The 16424-nt window shown below is 39.7% G+C and overlaps 1 protein-coding gene across 1 annotated transcript in view; it reads left to right on the top strand.

The window, feature by feature from the left end:
- The window catches only part of LOC131248600 (CDPK-related kinase 6-like), a 54566-nt gene extending 48757 nt beyond the window's left edge, over positions 1 to 5809 (top strand). Inside the window, exons 4-5 of the mRNA XM_058248952.1 lie at positions 5197 to 5364; positions 5457 to 5809. Coding sequence (XP_058104935.1) covers positions 5197 to 5364; positions 5457 to 5651 — 363 coding nt within the window. The 3' untranslated portion in view covers positions 5652 to 5809. The remainder of the gene's footprint in view (positions 1 to 5196; positions 5365 to 5456) is intronic.
- The last annotated feature ends 10615 nt before the right edge of the window (positions 5810 to 16424 follow it).

Genomic DNA, 16424 nt, shown 5'->3' on the forward strand with positions numbered 1-16424 from the left:
ACCACTGCCTAGGCTATAGGTCGTACCACGACCTCCTGCAAACTTTTTTTCTCAGCCCCTTTAACTTCAAACTGCTCTAGTTGCTTCATGTACATCTGCTATTCCAATTTCCGTTGCAGAAGTGCAGACTCTACATCCTTCCTTCCAGCTCAAGATCGCATTGGCCAACCAGCGCTAATCACGAATCTAATAGACACCTGCTATACCGTCGGCACGAATATCTCTGAGAAGCCGATCCCTTCTCTCTGAGCATAACCCTTCGCTACCAACCTCACTCTGTATCTATGTTGTATCCTCCTGAAGATCCACCTGCATCTAACCACTTCCCGGCCCACTGGAAGCTCCACTAGCTCCCATGTGTCGATCTGGTACAACGAGTCCATCACATCGCCCATAGTCACCTTCCACTTCTCAGCACCTGACTCACCTAGAGCCGTTTGATTAGAAGATGAATCTGTTGCGATATTGGACTCTTCCATGTACCTTGTTGATATCCTGTGATTATGCTGTGTGATTCTTCTCACAGGTGGCTGCTCCACCTTCTCTGTATCCCTGTCTGCGCGTCTCAGCCTTCCTGTCCTGCCCGCTCATGTGGCCGTGTCCAACTTGCCACGCACATGCAGAGGTGGAATCCGTTACATCCACTGCAGCTTCACCTTTTGAAGTACTCTCGATTAACCTGTACATGTACCGAGTCGTTGCGCTTTTATGATTACCCGTGCTCCCTTAGATACCTTAAGAGCACCATCAATTCCTGTGAACTTGCAGCCCATTGCCTCAAGTACACCAAGAGAAATCAGATTCTTCTTCAAATCAGGAACGTGCTTGACATCAATCAAGGTACGCTCCACCCCATCAACCATCTTGATGCGCATTGAACTAACAGCCACAACATTACTGGCAAAGCCATTGCCCATAAACACCTGTCCACCATCACACTCCATGTAACTGGTGAACCAACTCCAATAAGGAGTCATGTAAAAAGATGCCCGTGTGTCTAGAATTCGCTCGTCCTTACGATCATCGTATGACTTTCTGATTGTAGACAGACAAAACATCACCATCACATCCACTCGATCCATCTGACATGACAGCATTGGCCTCCCTGTACGAAGCCTCAGAATCTTCTCTCTTAGATTTAGGATTTGTACAATTGTTCTTCACATGTCCTTCCATCCCACATTCCAGCACTTTACCTTTCCTTTGCCCTTGCCCTTGCATTTGGACCTAGAACCTGAAGAACCTTTACCTTGTTTAGAATTCTTACCCCTTGTAAGCAGCGTATCAGAAGATATCCCCATGTCGCCGTTAAGCTTTCTCATAGCCTTCCCTTGAAGGGCTGAGATAACGGTGTCGACACTCAGGGTTTTATTCGTGGTGCACATTGTGTCCTTGAATGACTCATAAGACGTCAGAAGAGAATTCAACAATATATATGCTTGTTCTTCATCTTTCATTACTTCCTCCATATCTAGTAATTTGCAAACCAATTTATTAAAGTTGTTGATGTGAGCCTCCAGATCTCCACCCTCTGCCATCTTGAAGTTATACAACTGCCGCTTCAAGTGTAGGCGATTTTCAGAGGATTTTTTCGCATAGACATCCTCTAACTTCGCCCATAACTTAACTGCAGTTTTCTTCCTCATAACATTGTAGAGAACTTCATCTGTGAGACATAAACAGATCGATGATAAAGCCTTCTTATCAAGAGTATTTCATTCATCATCAGTAATAATAGACTTTCGCTCATCAAGAGCACCATCTTCGCCTTACTTGATTAAGGAACTGATTATCTTGATATTCCATAACTTAAAATTATTTTTCCCTGAGTACTTCTCAATATCATACCTAGTGCTTCCCATTATTACTAATCCCTCATATTCAAATTTGTGCTCCAACGATTGCTCTGATACCACTTGTTGGGGATTTGTGTTGCGGAATCACACAGATCTAGATCTAGGATATCAATCCAAGAGCAACAAGCAATCACAAGAGAACACAAAGTGACAAAATTCACTATGAAAGCATAAATTACAAAGAGAGAGGACTTACCCGATTCGAACAACCTCGAATCTCACCCTTGCTACACCCTTTAGAAACCTTAGAACCCTTTTAGAAACCCTTGGAACCCTTTTAGAAAGCCTTAGCATGCCCTAGAATAGCCATAGGGACCCCTATTTATAGTGTAGGAAACTCCACTTATGCACCTAGTTTGGAAAATTCCGGAAACCGCATCAAATTTACGCAGTTCGCGCGTGGGCTCCGTAACCCTTGACTAATTGAGCCAGGGCCTCGACTGGTCGAGCATCCTGGATACCCAAAAACTATGTTCGCTGGACTTCGAGTCGAGTGGGCCTCGACCGGTCGAGTGGACCCTCGACTGGTCGAGCTAGGCCCTCAACCGCTCGAGCAGCAGGACAGAAGATTTAAGGCATCTATTTTTACAACTATATATATATATATATATATATATAGACACACTGCATATGCGGTTTGACAACATGGCATGTACTACATTGGTAGCACGTATGTTGTGAAGGCAATCCATAGTGCTATGTTCCTCTACAGGAGACAAACAAGACACTATTTTATCAAGAAAGATACATTGAATATTTTAAAATGATAGTTCTCTGTTGCCTGATATCAAAATGATAGTTCTCTGTTGCCTTAAAAAAGATATAAAAAATTCCAATGCTTGTTTTGCTGCAAGGTTTTTTTAATTTTTAATTTTTATTTAATTGCAGGCTCTATCAAAAGCTTACCTAAGTTCTCAGTTTAAACTGATGGAACCAAACATAAATGCATGTTTCTCCCTTGAGAACTTCCAAATGGTAAGTTGGTGCCATAGTATTAAAAAATGGTTATGTAACGGTGTGACTTGTTATGCAATGTCGGGCTGTAATGCTGTTCTGAAAAAAAAATAGCCCATTACAGGCCTGTAGCGGCTGTTACAGGTCCATAATGGTCAGATACAGGGCTGATGACATTTCCTTTCAAAAAAAAGTTTGACTGCGTGGGAGCCGTAGTGGCCATTACAGCCCGTATCATAACAGCCATCAGGCTGGCCGTTACCATTAGTGAAAACCTTGGAGCACCTTTTTGTGACTTCCGTTTTAATGTTCCAATCGAGAGTTGGTTGATGAGTCAAACTTGGGATCGCTTCCACTGTCCACATGGCTTGGCATGTCATGGCATAACGTAGTTATTTAATCAAAAGTTTATGAATCTAAAATATATCATTTATCTATAGATGCTGTTTTTTCTACTAACATCATGGAAAACATTTTAGGGCCTGTTTCGTCCGTGGGATTAAATGGTATAGAATTCTATTGGATGGGATTAACACCATTATTGCACAATGATTGCATGTCTAGAAATACCATGGTATTTTGGCAATCCAATCCCTTTGGGATAAAATTCTTGCTATGGGAAAAGCACTGGATTAAGCAAAACCCTGTTTGGTGGACCATAGAATTGTAATCAACGAACCAAATTCACAACATATGTCGGTCACTTGTACATGTATATAACCAGAATGTCACATGTAAAGGGCGTATATGGATGGACGGCATGGATAAAACACACATGCATTAATGTAGGGCTCACATGTGTAGTGGATTTTAAAATCCACAGAAATCCCGTATGGGACCAAATGCAATTCCATCCCACCTTATCCCAACCCTTCCTGTCCTCCCCAAATGGCAGATGGAATTTGCATTGGACCAAATGCAATTCCATCCCACCTAATCCCATTTAATACCATGCGCCAAATGCCTCCTTATAGACTCTCATGCATAATGCAATTGATGCATCAATGTGGGGCCCATGTGTAGTGGATTTCAAAATCCATGGAAATCTTGCATGGGACCAAATGCAATACCATCCCACCTAATCTCAACCCTTCCCGTCCTCCCCAAACACCGGATGGAATTTGCACAGGACCAAATGTAATTCCATCCCACCTAATCCCATCTAATACCATTCGTCAATCTTTCCTGTTCTCCCCAAATACCAGATGGAATTTGCAGGGAACCAAATGCAATTCCATCCCACCTAATCCCATCTAATACCATTAGCCAAACGCCCCCTTGTAGACCACTCTCATGTGTAATGCAACTGATGCAATGAGGGAAACAAGGGCTCCTGGCATTTGGAATTATGTATGGTATCCAATTCTTTTATAATATTTCCAACATCATCATAATCACGATTGCAGGCATTCTCAACATTTTGTTACAGTATGACTTCTGTTGGATAATAATCATAACATGGTTTATCAAGGAGTGCGTGATCGTTGTACTCTTCACCCTACGTGTGTATGACTGTAGTATGCTTTTCTCCCCATTTAATGCATCTCCAAAGTTTCTTTTGTTTTTTGTTTTTCTTTGATTCCTTTAGGTAGCCACTGAAACATAAGGATGATTTAAGAGGTGGCATGTGGCGAGGATTAGCATTGTAGAGATGAAGATGCTTGAGTTGGACATGTAAGATTTGAAAGGATATAATCAAGAATGAGGTCATCTGTAGTAGCCTAAAATGATAGTGTATTGAGATGGTTTGGCCATGTGCTTATAAAACTTGAGACTGGCCCAGCAAGGATGGGAGCTTTGACTAGGGTTGAAGGGCCGGGAAGAGTACGAGGAGAAGACCTAAAAGGAATCGAATTGAGGTGATGATAAGAGAAATGAAGGCCTGCTCACTTACCAAGTATATAGGGCCATACATGGGAATCACATGCAAAACAGGAATCATAAAGCTTTCCTCAGTTGGGACAAGGCTGTGGTGTTGAATGAAGATGATGACGACAAAGATGGACTTTCTTGGGTAGTTTGAATCTCCAAAGCATGTTGAGTCAGGGGGCACAAAAGAAGTTTAAAAAGTCAGCAATTGGGTCAATCATAAAATTTAGTGGTTGACTCTTGCTCCTTACAGAATGGTTAAATGCTCTCTAGCAATTATTATCAAGTTTAAAAGTTCCATTTTTATTTTTTTTAAAATTTTTTTTGGCTGACTATTCCTTTTATATATATATATATATATATATATATATATATATATATATATATATATTTCTGTTATCTCTGCTGGCTTACATCTCACCCTTGAATTCTTCGATTGAGATAAAGCTGATTTTTAGCTTGTTCATATCTCATGCAATCAAAAGTCCTAACTGGTTGCTTGTTCTATCCATGTCAGATGGATCAGATATCTTATAGAAAGATGGATTTTGAAGATTTCTGTGCTGCTGTAATCAGCTCATGTGAATTGGAGGCCCTCAAAGGCTGGGAGCAGATTGCTAGCATGGCTTTTGAGCATTTTGAACAGGAACGGAACCCAGTCATCTTAGTTGAGGAATTGGCATGGGTATGTCATCCTCGGCTTTGAACTGGTGGCCATGCGTTGTGCTTCCTTTTTTTTATATAGAGATGATGGACACGGTAAAGTTGTCCATGCAGGAAATGAACTTGGGTCCGATGGCCCACTCAATCCTCCATGATTGGATCAAAGAGTGCGGCAGGAAGCCCAACTTCCTTGGTTATACAAAATTTTTGCATGGTGTGACAAGACGTAGCTCAAACACAACATCAGTAGCTTTTGTAGCGGATTTGGTAAATTATTTTCAAAAAAAGATAAGAGAGTGTTGTTTGTAAGTGTGTTTGCAAGTGGTTTTAGTAGACAAATGCTGTGTAAATGAACAGTTCCCCCAAGAAGCCAAGGTGCGAGGTTCTTAGGTAAGTTCAGTTCATGGCTCTCTTCACTTTCACTGTATCAAGGGGAAGATAATCGATTATATTTCACCTGTGGCCAACGTAGTTAGATTGAATAGGATGGGTTTTTAAATAATGGAACAGGAAGGCAGCTTGCATTAGAGCTTGAAAATGCAGCTTGCAAGACCTCATGTTGGGACCGTTCATGAAGTGGGACCCATTCTAGTGGCCAAAGTGCAAAGTTTGGGCGGCAGTTGCATTGAATTTCAATGGTATGGAACAACATCTCTAAAATCTTCAAAATCAACAATAGTGACTGTGATTATGTAATTGTGTTTGGGCCACAGCATACAGAACAATGGACAGCTAGAGGAAATTGTTTTAACTATCATTTGGTACATTGTGGCCCACTTGAGTGATACTACCTGAGAGAGAGAGAGAGAGAGAGAGAGAGAGAGAGAGAGAGAGAGCGCTATGCAGATGTTTATTGATAATGGATAGATTAGGAAAATCCAAGTGGGAAATAGGCACTTGTCAATTTTCGGTTGGGTTGGGCCCACACTGGACATATTTCTGGGCTCGGGCTAAGGCCTGCTGTGCTAGGCCCATGAAGGGCTTCGGCTGGCCTTAGGCCGCAGGTCTAAAGCGCTGGGTTGGGCCGGGCCTAGCATATCCTGGCCCATTTTCATTCCTATCAGGGGTTTCAACAAATGGGTTGGGCAATCCTACTCACGTTTGGTCGTTGAGTGCTTGTGTTGTTCATCCACAGGTGCAGCTATGCCCGGCCCTTGAATTTTAAAGGCCCGTTGAAAAACGAGCTGACTGGCCCGATCCAACTAATGAAAGCAAAGCTACACCAGGGTCATGATGGCTTAAGCTGGGCCAAGATCACGTGGCCTCTGGATCCGTACCACATAAGCTGAATCGACAAGGAGAAAATGTGAAAATGGACGTAAATACTATGGAAATAAAAAAAAAAAAAAGAAATTTGTTTTCTTTTTTCATTTTTAGGGATCTGGTTGGGAAGTGGATTTCGACCACTCCTTTTCAATTTTTATAAAGCAAGAGAAAATTGACAAGTGAAAATGTATGTAAATACTGCAAAAATAAAAAAATAAAAAAATATTATTTTTAAATTTTTTAAAACTAGATCTTTTTAATTTTTTAGGAACTAGTTGGGAAATGGATTTCAACCACTCTTCACCTCTTCAATTTTTATAAAGCAAATCTCTCATTGTGGGAGAAACTTGAGAAGGGGAAAAGTATGCAAGTACTGTAAAAATAAAATTAAAAAAAAAGATAATTTTATTTTTTTTCAAACTGGATGGAAAGTGGATTTTAACCACTCTTTTTCAATTTTTTGAAATCAAATTCCTCATTTTGGGAAAAAATTGAGGAGAGAAAAATTGTGTAAATACTACGAAAATTAGAAAAATAAAAATAAAAAATAGAAAATTTATTTATTTTTAGGAATCTAGTTGGAAAGTGAATTTGGACCACTCTACAATTTTTAGAAAATTTTTAATTATTTAAAATTTATTTGAAGTTGAAAAATGCAAAAAAAAAGTTTTATTTTAAAAATATAATGATATTGTTCCACAAAAATTGCATTGATTTTTTTATTTTATTTTTATTTTTTGTCATTTACAGATGTTAATGAGTGCCGTGTTGATTTTTAATCAAAAATATTTTTTAAGTTTTAAAACTTGTGAAAAAATAAAAATCTTTTCATACTTTTAAAATTTAATGATTTTACTTTATAATTATGTATATATGCGTATATATATAGATAAATGTATGATATACGTATGTCTCAGTATATGCAATGACTGGATAAATGGTTGTGTCGTATGTATGGAAGTATCATACATGAATGAATTGATAGGCGACCATGAATGCATGCAAGTATGTATGTGTATGTGCATGGATGGATGATGGATACTTGATGATATGCTTATGTATGCTTGTATGGATAAAATTTTGCTATTATTGTTTACACTTGACTTATTGCACCCAACTTCGATGGATAGGATGCCGCCACGCTGGCATATTCGTACAGAAATATAGAAAAATTACATGCGAAGCACAAAAGCAAGATCATGAAGATCCTGAATTCCTCTCCCTTGAAGGCGCGTGTTATACCAGGAGGGCTATGATGCTCAGAGACACATGATTAAAAACCCAAAGGCGGCTACTCTCTTGATGACATGTAGAAAATAGACGCAAAAGAAGTATGTGTGTCATATTTCTAAAGACGTGTTTGATGCCGCAATGATACCCAAGGACAGATAGCTAGATACGATTGTGCATGCATACCATAAGACCGTGAAGTGAGGTATTAAGAAAAGGAAGTTGTCCCAAATCAGAGATACACTCGAATATGAAGGAGTATGTGTAGCTGGCCACACTTTAGGAAAGAAAAATATCAAAACAAGGCCGCCAACTTGTTGAACTCTGATTATGAAAGCCTAGGGACTATACTCAAGTCCATCGCCCCACCCAAGGGTATTAAAGCAGCATAGAAAGAAGAGCTTCGGTCCCTTGCCAATCCAAATCAATCAAATCTTTTCATCTTAGTGCTACCTATCATTCATCCGTCCCTCATGGACACATATTTTAGCATAGCCTAGTTTTGGCCTCTCTACTTCCTGTTTAGCACCACATTGCAGTAAGTTTGGATCGATTTAGCTTTGCGTAGTTTAATTCCCGCTTCTTTCCAGTGCATCACAATATCAAGTAGGCTTAGTTTAGATAAATATCCACAGGCACTCATTAGATCCCCTTCAAATCCCTAGTTTCTTACTTAGTAATTTTCTGGTCACATCCTACTGACCAAAAGCCACGACTATATCATGACCATATGATTTCTTCTCATGATTATTTAGGTCCTAGAGATCATCCAATCCATGGCCATCTTGCTCGCTCAAACTATTGTCGGTAACTTTTTATCTTTTATTTACTTTATACACTGATTATATCGAATTCTCATTCATATCAATAAAATTGGAATTAAGCCTTTTAGTTCATGTTTCACTTTCTTTCGTTATTTTTGTGGACAAACGTGATAAAGCTATTATCATTGAGATTCATTATTTTCAATATAAAGAACTCTCATAAGGTGTTCAGTTCAATTTGAGTCGATTATGACTTTGGCACACTCGACAAATATATACTCGCACATGCTTAAATGAAATTAAGCCATTTATTACACGTGTGGCCTTGTGTCCAAATTGTATAACAATAACTATTGCATTGATTTTTTTTATAATATCACATGGTTTATGCTCTTATCAAATGGAAAGTCATCTTATATGATTTTTTTTTTTTTTTGGTAATTTTTGAATTCTTAAATATGTAAACATGTGTCTTTTAACATCCCATGAAATTTTATTGAAATTTTTTTACATTTTTCGCTACATTTCCCCAATAATTCCCTCGATCAACGATGATGTTTTGGGTGGGCATCAGTTATATTATCAACAATAACAATACATATTTTCATATTCCCGATTAGTACCAATAGTACTAACATTGGCTATAAGGGAGAGAATGGTAGAAAGCATTTCCAAAATCATCAGTTTCTCATTGGTTATGGACCTGAAAAAGTCTTCTATTTCTCCAAATTATGGAATTATTATCAATAACTTAATAAGAATTGTAACCGTTTTGGGGTGGAAACGGTGGGAAACAAAATTATCTAAGGGATTTCCAAATTTTTTGCCACCCCAAACACCATGTGGACATGTTTTACTAAAATTGCTAAACCAATAGCTATTTTGGTGGTGCATCCAAATTGGCCCCACATCTAATTTGGGATTAAAGGATTTTTTCTAAATTAAGATAATCAAGTATGGATAATGATGAAAGATTTTTGAGTTGAAAATTACAAATCCAAAAACAATCATTTTGAACAAGCCTTTCAATTGAATATGCAACAAAAAGGTAGCAAGTGGGCTTGGATTGACTTTGGTCCAATTCCCACATGCATCATGCTATCCAAACATTGCACCCACTGCCTCAAACAATGCTACCTTATCCCATTGCAAATATTCTGTCGGCCTTACGTGGGCCCACATATTCACAACTATTACACTTGTTATATCCTGTTTTTGGTCATTCTAAAAAAGCCAATAGGAAGGTGACATATGACATCACACGAGGAATAAGAAATAGATGAAAATATCTTTAAGATACTTGAAGTACTTTTTGCAGGGTTATAGCGGGTGTAAATATAGTTTTATACGTCAGGATATGATTGACGGAGTGTTGTGGTATTATGAGCAAAGAGAGAAAAATGATCGAGCGGTTTAATATATAAAAGGCGACTGAGAGGAACAAAGCCTTGGCCGACAAAAGAGGAACCGTCGTAACAAAAGAAGAATCTAGATAAGAAAATGATTTAGAAAGACTTTTCAATTACCGTAACTATTGCAGTAATGGAAGAATGATATGAAAGAACAAGTTATAAAAAAATACTCTATAAATACCACTGGTATTTTGAAAATCCTTTCTTATGAAGGGCACAAAGTAACCCATCTTTGGAGGAAGAACTCTACCTTTCGATTATTGCCTGATTATTATTAAATTATACAAGTAGCTGAGTAAGTGACCGATCTTTTTAGAATCTAGTCATATATATTCATACTGAACATATCTACTTATTTTGACTTATAAATGCTTAGAAATCAGAGTTGGCACCATTCCTCCGTCTACTATAAGACTTTCCTCCGATGTCTTCTCTTGATAGGGAACTAAGGCTTCATAGAAACAATTGAAGTCTGATCTAGAGTGCGTCAACACTGGCGAAAAAGAGGTCAGCTTTACTGAAGAAGAAGAGGCGGGCCGGGTGCTTGCTTGTGGGCCCCCCTTTGCAACAAGTGCTTGTTGGACCCCCACCCCTGAGAGGGAATGGGGCTGTGTTAGGTATATCGTACCACGCCTGCGCATACCGCACATGACGGAAAGCAAACCAAAGTGTCAACAATACCATTGACCACTAATGGTCAAAAAAATCAACATGATCGTATAATCAGAGCAATCTAGTTAAGGGCATGCAAAATCGGCCGTCTTATCGTTCATTCCACATGCGCTTAAACGGATGGTTTTTATCATCCGGTTGGTGTGATTTTCTGTAACGTGCAATCCCTGATGGTAGGTGGGCCTGATGGATCACTGCTCTCAATGACAGTGCCATGAACATGGATATTCACAAATTTATACCTCTCCTTGCTTCCCTTCTAAGATGTGAAAAATGCATGTAGATTGCAATTGAGATTGTGATGTGCAACGGTGGGCCCCCATTTTTCGCTTGTGGCGTGATTCTTGATTATGGGTGCACGCTTTCAGATATGGTCCACCATTTTAAGCCCACGCATGATAGTAGTGATAATAGTCCTTGTTGGGATCTTATCGGCAGGACCATTCAAAGGGATCTTCTTGACTTCCTGGTACTCATCATTTAGATTATGATGCCCATCAATCGGTCATGTTACATTCGGTTTGCTAGAATTTAACTCCACATATAGCAATATGACACATCAGTATTCTAGCCTTGGATATGGGTCATTCAATGATATAAGCCGTTTATTTGATAGGGTTCCCTTGGATGGGGACCCCCAAAAAGGAATTTTTTAAATTGAATTTTTGAAACCGTTGATTATACAAAAGTTATGGTGACCGTTCATGTATAAAGCAAATGAAGCACATTATTAAACGATTGAAATAATCCAATTGGGAGCGTTTTTTTGTTAACTTTCCACCATCCAAAATGAGTCTCGTCGTATAAACGGTTCGGATCAGTGGAAGATGACCCAGATTTAAAGGGTAAAGGCCTAACGTATTTCAACTGATTGGATGTCTTCGAGCAAACCTCATTTGCTAGTATATGATTTGAGAGAATGAGTGGGTTCTTTTTATTATATGAGTAATTTGTTACTCGATTGCGCTATGACACTTGATATGCAGGTGCTCAGAAATTGTATACTCGACCTAATTTAACTCAAATTAAAATGAATAAATTGTGGAATCCACTGTCCTAACATCTGATTTGTTGAAGAATCCTAATTCTGGTTCGTGGACAATTGCTTGTTGAAATGAGACCGTTGGATTTTTATTTTTTTAACCGTCCAATAATTTTCCACCAATCAAGTAGTCAGATCACCAAATAGCCGAAGGTTTTGGGTCACGGCATATCTAAACTGGGATCCATAATTTGGTCGGTTTAATTTGAATTACCTGTACTCCAAGTTTGCAATTTCTAAGTGCTGCGTATCATCATCACACTCTGCCAGAGTATAAAGTTTTGTGCGGAGGTGCGGCAGTTTAAGTGGATAAATGATAAAAATGCTCGATCCGTTGTACGGAAAATTGAGCTTTGTAATCCGACATGCGTGAACAAGACAGTTCATGTACACACAACCACACGTGGAAGCATTGCACATAGGTAGGAGAAATCCAATCCGTCCATTGGATTCCCACTACCATAATGCTTTGGAACAAGATCTGTTCAGTACGCTTATGTGGTGGGCCATTATCTCTGAAACAAACTCACGGCTTGGAAAAAATCCTGAAGTTTTCTAAGCCACTGCACCTTTTTTTAACATCGTGGCCCACCTGGTCAGCCTACGAGCCTCATTTTTTTTTTACGAGAAACCTGGACTGCTAGGAGATCGCACCTGTCTGTCGCTGGAAGTCTGGAACATGTAGCCGCGTGTAGATGATATGCATTGTACACGCGCGTGGAATTAGCAAACCTCCTGCAAATTTGTGATTCTATGGTCACTGGCAAGAGTCCCATCGTGATTGTGGAAATTTTTAGGGCAATCTAAACCGTCGATCTATTGTGGGACCATGATTGTGGAAATTTTTAGGGCAATCTAAACCGTCAATCTATTGTGGGACCATAGTTAGAGGCTATATCTTAGAAATTGCAGACATGGGATATTTTAGCTGTCATACAAGTGGTATGCAATGAATGGTGAAAAAAGAGAGCAAAAAATTATAATGATGGCATGGCTAGGTTCTAGAGAATGTGATTTGGAGGGCATTAGAATTATTTAGTATATTCACATTACTTACATTCAATTAAATTTGCTTTCATATATATATATATATATATATATATATATATATATATATATATATGGAAAAGGTTCTATGTGGTCGAGCTCATGGGAACTTCCCATGAGCTTGAGCTGTGTGGCCCCCACGGTGATGCATGTCGAACATCTACCCCATCAGTCAGTTGCATCATTCCATGGTGGGCCTAGGGCTTAAAAATCAAGTCAATCCGTGACTTGTGTGGGCCACACCACATACAAAAGTTGAGAGGTGTTACCCTCCATTAAAACATTCATAATCATTTGTTGGGCCCACAAAGATGTGGTTCACAAATCCAGCCCATCCATTATGTGTGTCTCACTTGGATGAAGGGTCAGACCTAGTTTCAAATGCATCTAAATTTTAGGTGGGCCCCACTAAGTGCTTTTATATGTTTTAGGCATGTCTTCACATGATTTTAGATGGTATGGTCCACCTGAGTTCCATATACTGCTGATTTTTGGGATATCCCATTATTTAAAGGGGACCCATCGAATGCACGGTGTAGATGTTCGACATACATCACAGTGGGGACCGCACAACTCGACCTCAGGGGAAGTTTCCACGAGCTCGACTGCATAGAACCATTTCCAACTCGACCTCAGGGGAAGTTTCCACGAGCTCGACTGCATAGAACCTCATGCTCTCGTGCGCACCTTTGCACATGTGTCATGGTTGTCTAATCCGAACGGTCCATGTGAGGCAGAATCCCATGAAATCCCAAGGGACAAATTTTTCCGCCTCACATGGATCGTTCGGATTAGATGCCCATGACACGTGTGCAAAGGTGCGCACGTGCGTAACTGCGCAGGTGAACATGACTCATATATATGTATATGCGGTATTGATAGAATGATTGTAATAAGCATGTTAAAATATATACTTAAGCTAAATAAAAGAGAAAAATTTGAGCTTTGGTGAGTCACAAATGCGAGGATCATATATAAGCTATGTTTTTAATTAACGGTAGATATCTAATGTTTTGATGGTTCAAATCATTCTATTGATATGATTTTAATATTGCAGTTGATAATTAAAGTATTTTAGGGGATCATCAACATGCCATGTGTCTAATAAATTAGTAGCATAAAGACACCCTTGTTACATGTGTGACTTTCCTACCCTTTAAAGGTAAAAGAAAAGATATTTTTATTGTGATTTTAAAACACACCTGAAAGATAATTTTAAAATACTTTTGATTTCATTTACTTCCAAATCCAATGCTGCCAAACGTTAAAAACAGCTATTTGGATTTGAAATACTTACCTTTACTAACAAATCCAAGGTACCAAATGGGGTGATGATGTGGTCCACCTAGGATTTGGATCTATATTAATTTTGAGCTTGCCCTAAAATGACATGGAAAAATAGATGGTCGAGTACATGAATAAAAAAGAAAAAAAAAACCACTCGTCATGGTGGGCCCACAGCACCAACTTAGGCAATTAATGTTGGGAACAATACAAATGAGCCTGGGTTCTTTATTTATTTTCACTTTTTACACACGCACACACACCCCACTCACTCACGCTTGTGGAATTTCACCACTTATGGATACTCGAACCCTTGACTGGGTGTTGAAACTCCTTAGAGTCTACCACCCGAGCAAGAGTAAGGATCCAAATGAGCTCGGGTTCGGCAGTGAGCCCTCCTATGCCATTTCAGTGCTGTAAAAGTTGTGGCTTGACCATGACGTGTGTGTTATTCACACCGTACATCCAATTTTCCTGCTAATTTTAGGGCACGAGCCCAAAAATGAGGCAATCTAAATCTCAGGTAGACCACACTACAAAAAACACTACTTGAACGACAATCTTTAAAAGTTTACAGGGTTAAATTTTTTACCATCGAACTTGTTAATGAGTTAACACATATGTAAATGAAGCTAAAACACCAGAAATTCTCCCTGTAGTCAGCTTGGAGTCTGCTGAGAACTTCGTCCCCGCCTCCTCATTGGGCCAGATGGATCTGGCATGCTCGTCTCCCTCCTAAATTCTCCATTTTCATGTGGAGAGTTTTTCAAAATGCAACCCCGGTCGACAATAGAGTCCAAGCTAAAGGAGTTGCCCTCGCCTCTACGTGTTGCTGCTGCCTTGAAGATGAGAATTCCAGACCGCAATCGGAATCTATTGCTCACCTTTTTCTTTTTGGGCGTCATGCTTCAGCTCTTTGGACTACGTTCGGAATGTTGTGTGGAGTCCCTCCTCTGCTCCAAAACACAGTTGAAGGTAAGCTGTTTCATTGGAAAAATGTAGCGGCAACTGGAGCTGCGCCAAATTCAGTCAGAATCTTGATACCTATCCTCATCCTTTGGGAGCTCTGGCATTCCAGGAATGAAGCGGTCTTGGACAACTCCCCTATGAACATCAGGAGGTATGTGGCCCGAGTTAGATGGTGGGCCAACTTGGTAATCGGTGCTGAGATAATGGACAGTCTTGAATGGCCTCCCAGATTTAGTCCCTTGAAGCCGATTACTCCTTCGAAGCGTTCTGCCTCGGTCCTGGTGAAATGGAGACAGCCGTCCCCTAGTTGGGTCAAATTAAATGTTGATGGTTCCGCTTTAAGTAATCCTGGTCTCTCAGGTGGGGGTGGCATCCATAGAAACGATAGTGGAGCCTTTTTATTTGCTTTCTCTGTGGCCTACGGGTTTGGATCCAACAATATGGCGGAACTTCATGCTATTCACGATGGGATGGTGCTTTGTTTGGAGAAAAGTATGGATAGGATTAGAGTCGAGTCCGATTCTCATTTGGTGATTGCAAGCCTCACAACTCAGTCAAAGAGTCCTTGGAAGTGGAAACCTTGGATATCCAAAATTAACCGCTTGCGCCGGCTTGGCCATTTTTCTTTCTCTCACACTCCCATAGAAGGTAACGGCCCTGCGGACGGTATGGCTCGTCAAGGAAGCATCCACCATCAAACTGCGATTCATCTCAATTCTAGGACCCTGCCTATTCAAGTCCGTGGGATGATCTTCTTGGATAGGGTCGGGCTAGGGTCGATCAGAACTTTCAGATAGCTTTTAAGTTTCCTCCCTTTTCTTCATTTATGGCCTTTCTTGTATATTGGTGGACGTCTACGTCCCCCTTACGATATGCCCTCTCAATTATTTTTGTTGAGAGGGGCCCGGATCCTTTGTGCAGCACTTTGTAAAGAAAATCTTCAACAGCAATGAATTTTTTTTTTGAAAAAAAAAGAAGCTAAAACACCAATATCAGAGGTTGATCCAAAACTTTTGTGCCCGTTATGAAGTTTTCAACCGTGGGCATTCAATCACCACTGTTTTTTAATGGTCTACTTTAACTTAGATTTGGATACGCTTCCTCATGTCCTAAAATGAGATGGAAATACGGAGATACAACCATAGATATCCCTGGGCCTGAAGCTATGTGGGCCATAGATATGTCCATGACAAATCCACTCCGTCCATCTATTTTGAAAGACGATGATATAGCAGGATTCTAACATCAGGAAGATCCAAAACTCAGGTGAGCCATACCACACGAAACAATGAGGATTGAACACTTGGTGGTGACAGAAGTTTTGTATGAGGATTATATTTGTTCCTACAGTTTATCCGAGTGGTAATAATTCTATGAACGGTTTGGATGGCTTATA

This window comes from Magnolia sinica, chromosome 6, assembly GCF_029962835.1.
Source record: "Magnolia sinica isolate HGM2019 chromosome 6, MsV1, whole genome shotgun sequence".
NCBI classification, from domain to species: domain Eukaryota; kingdom Viridiplantae; phylum Streptophyta; class Magnoliopsida; order Magnoliales; family Magnoliaceae; genus Magnolia; species Magnolia sinica.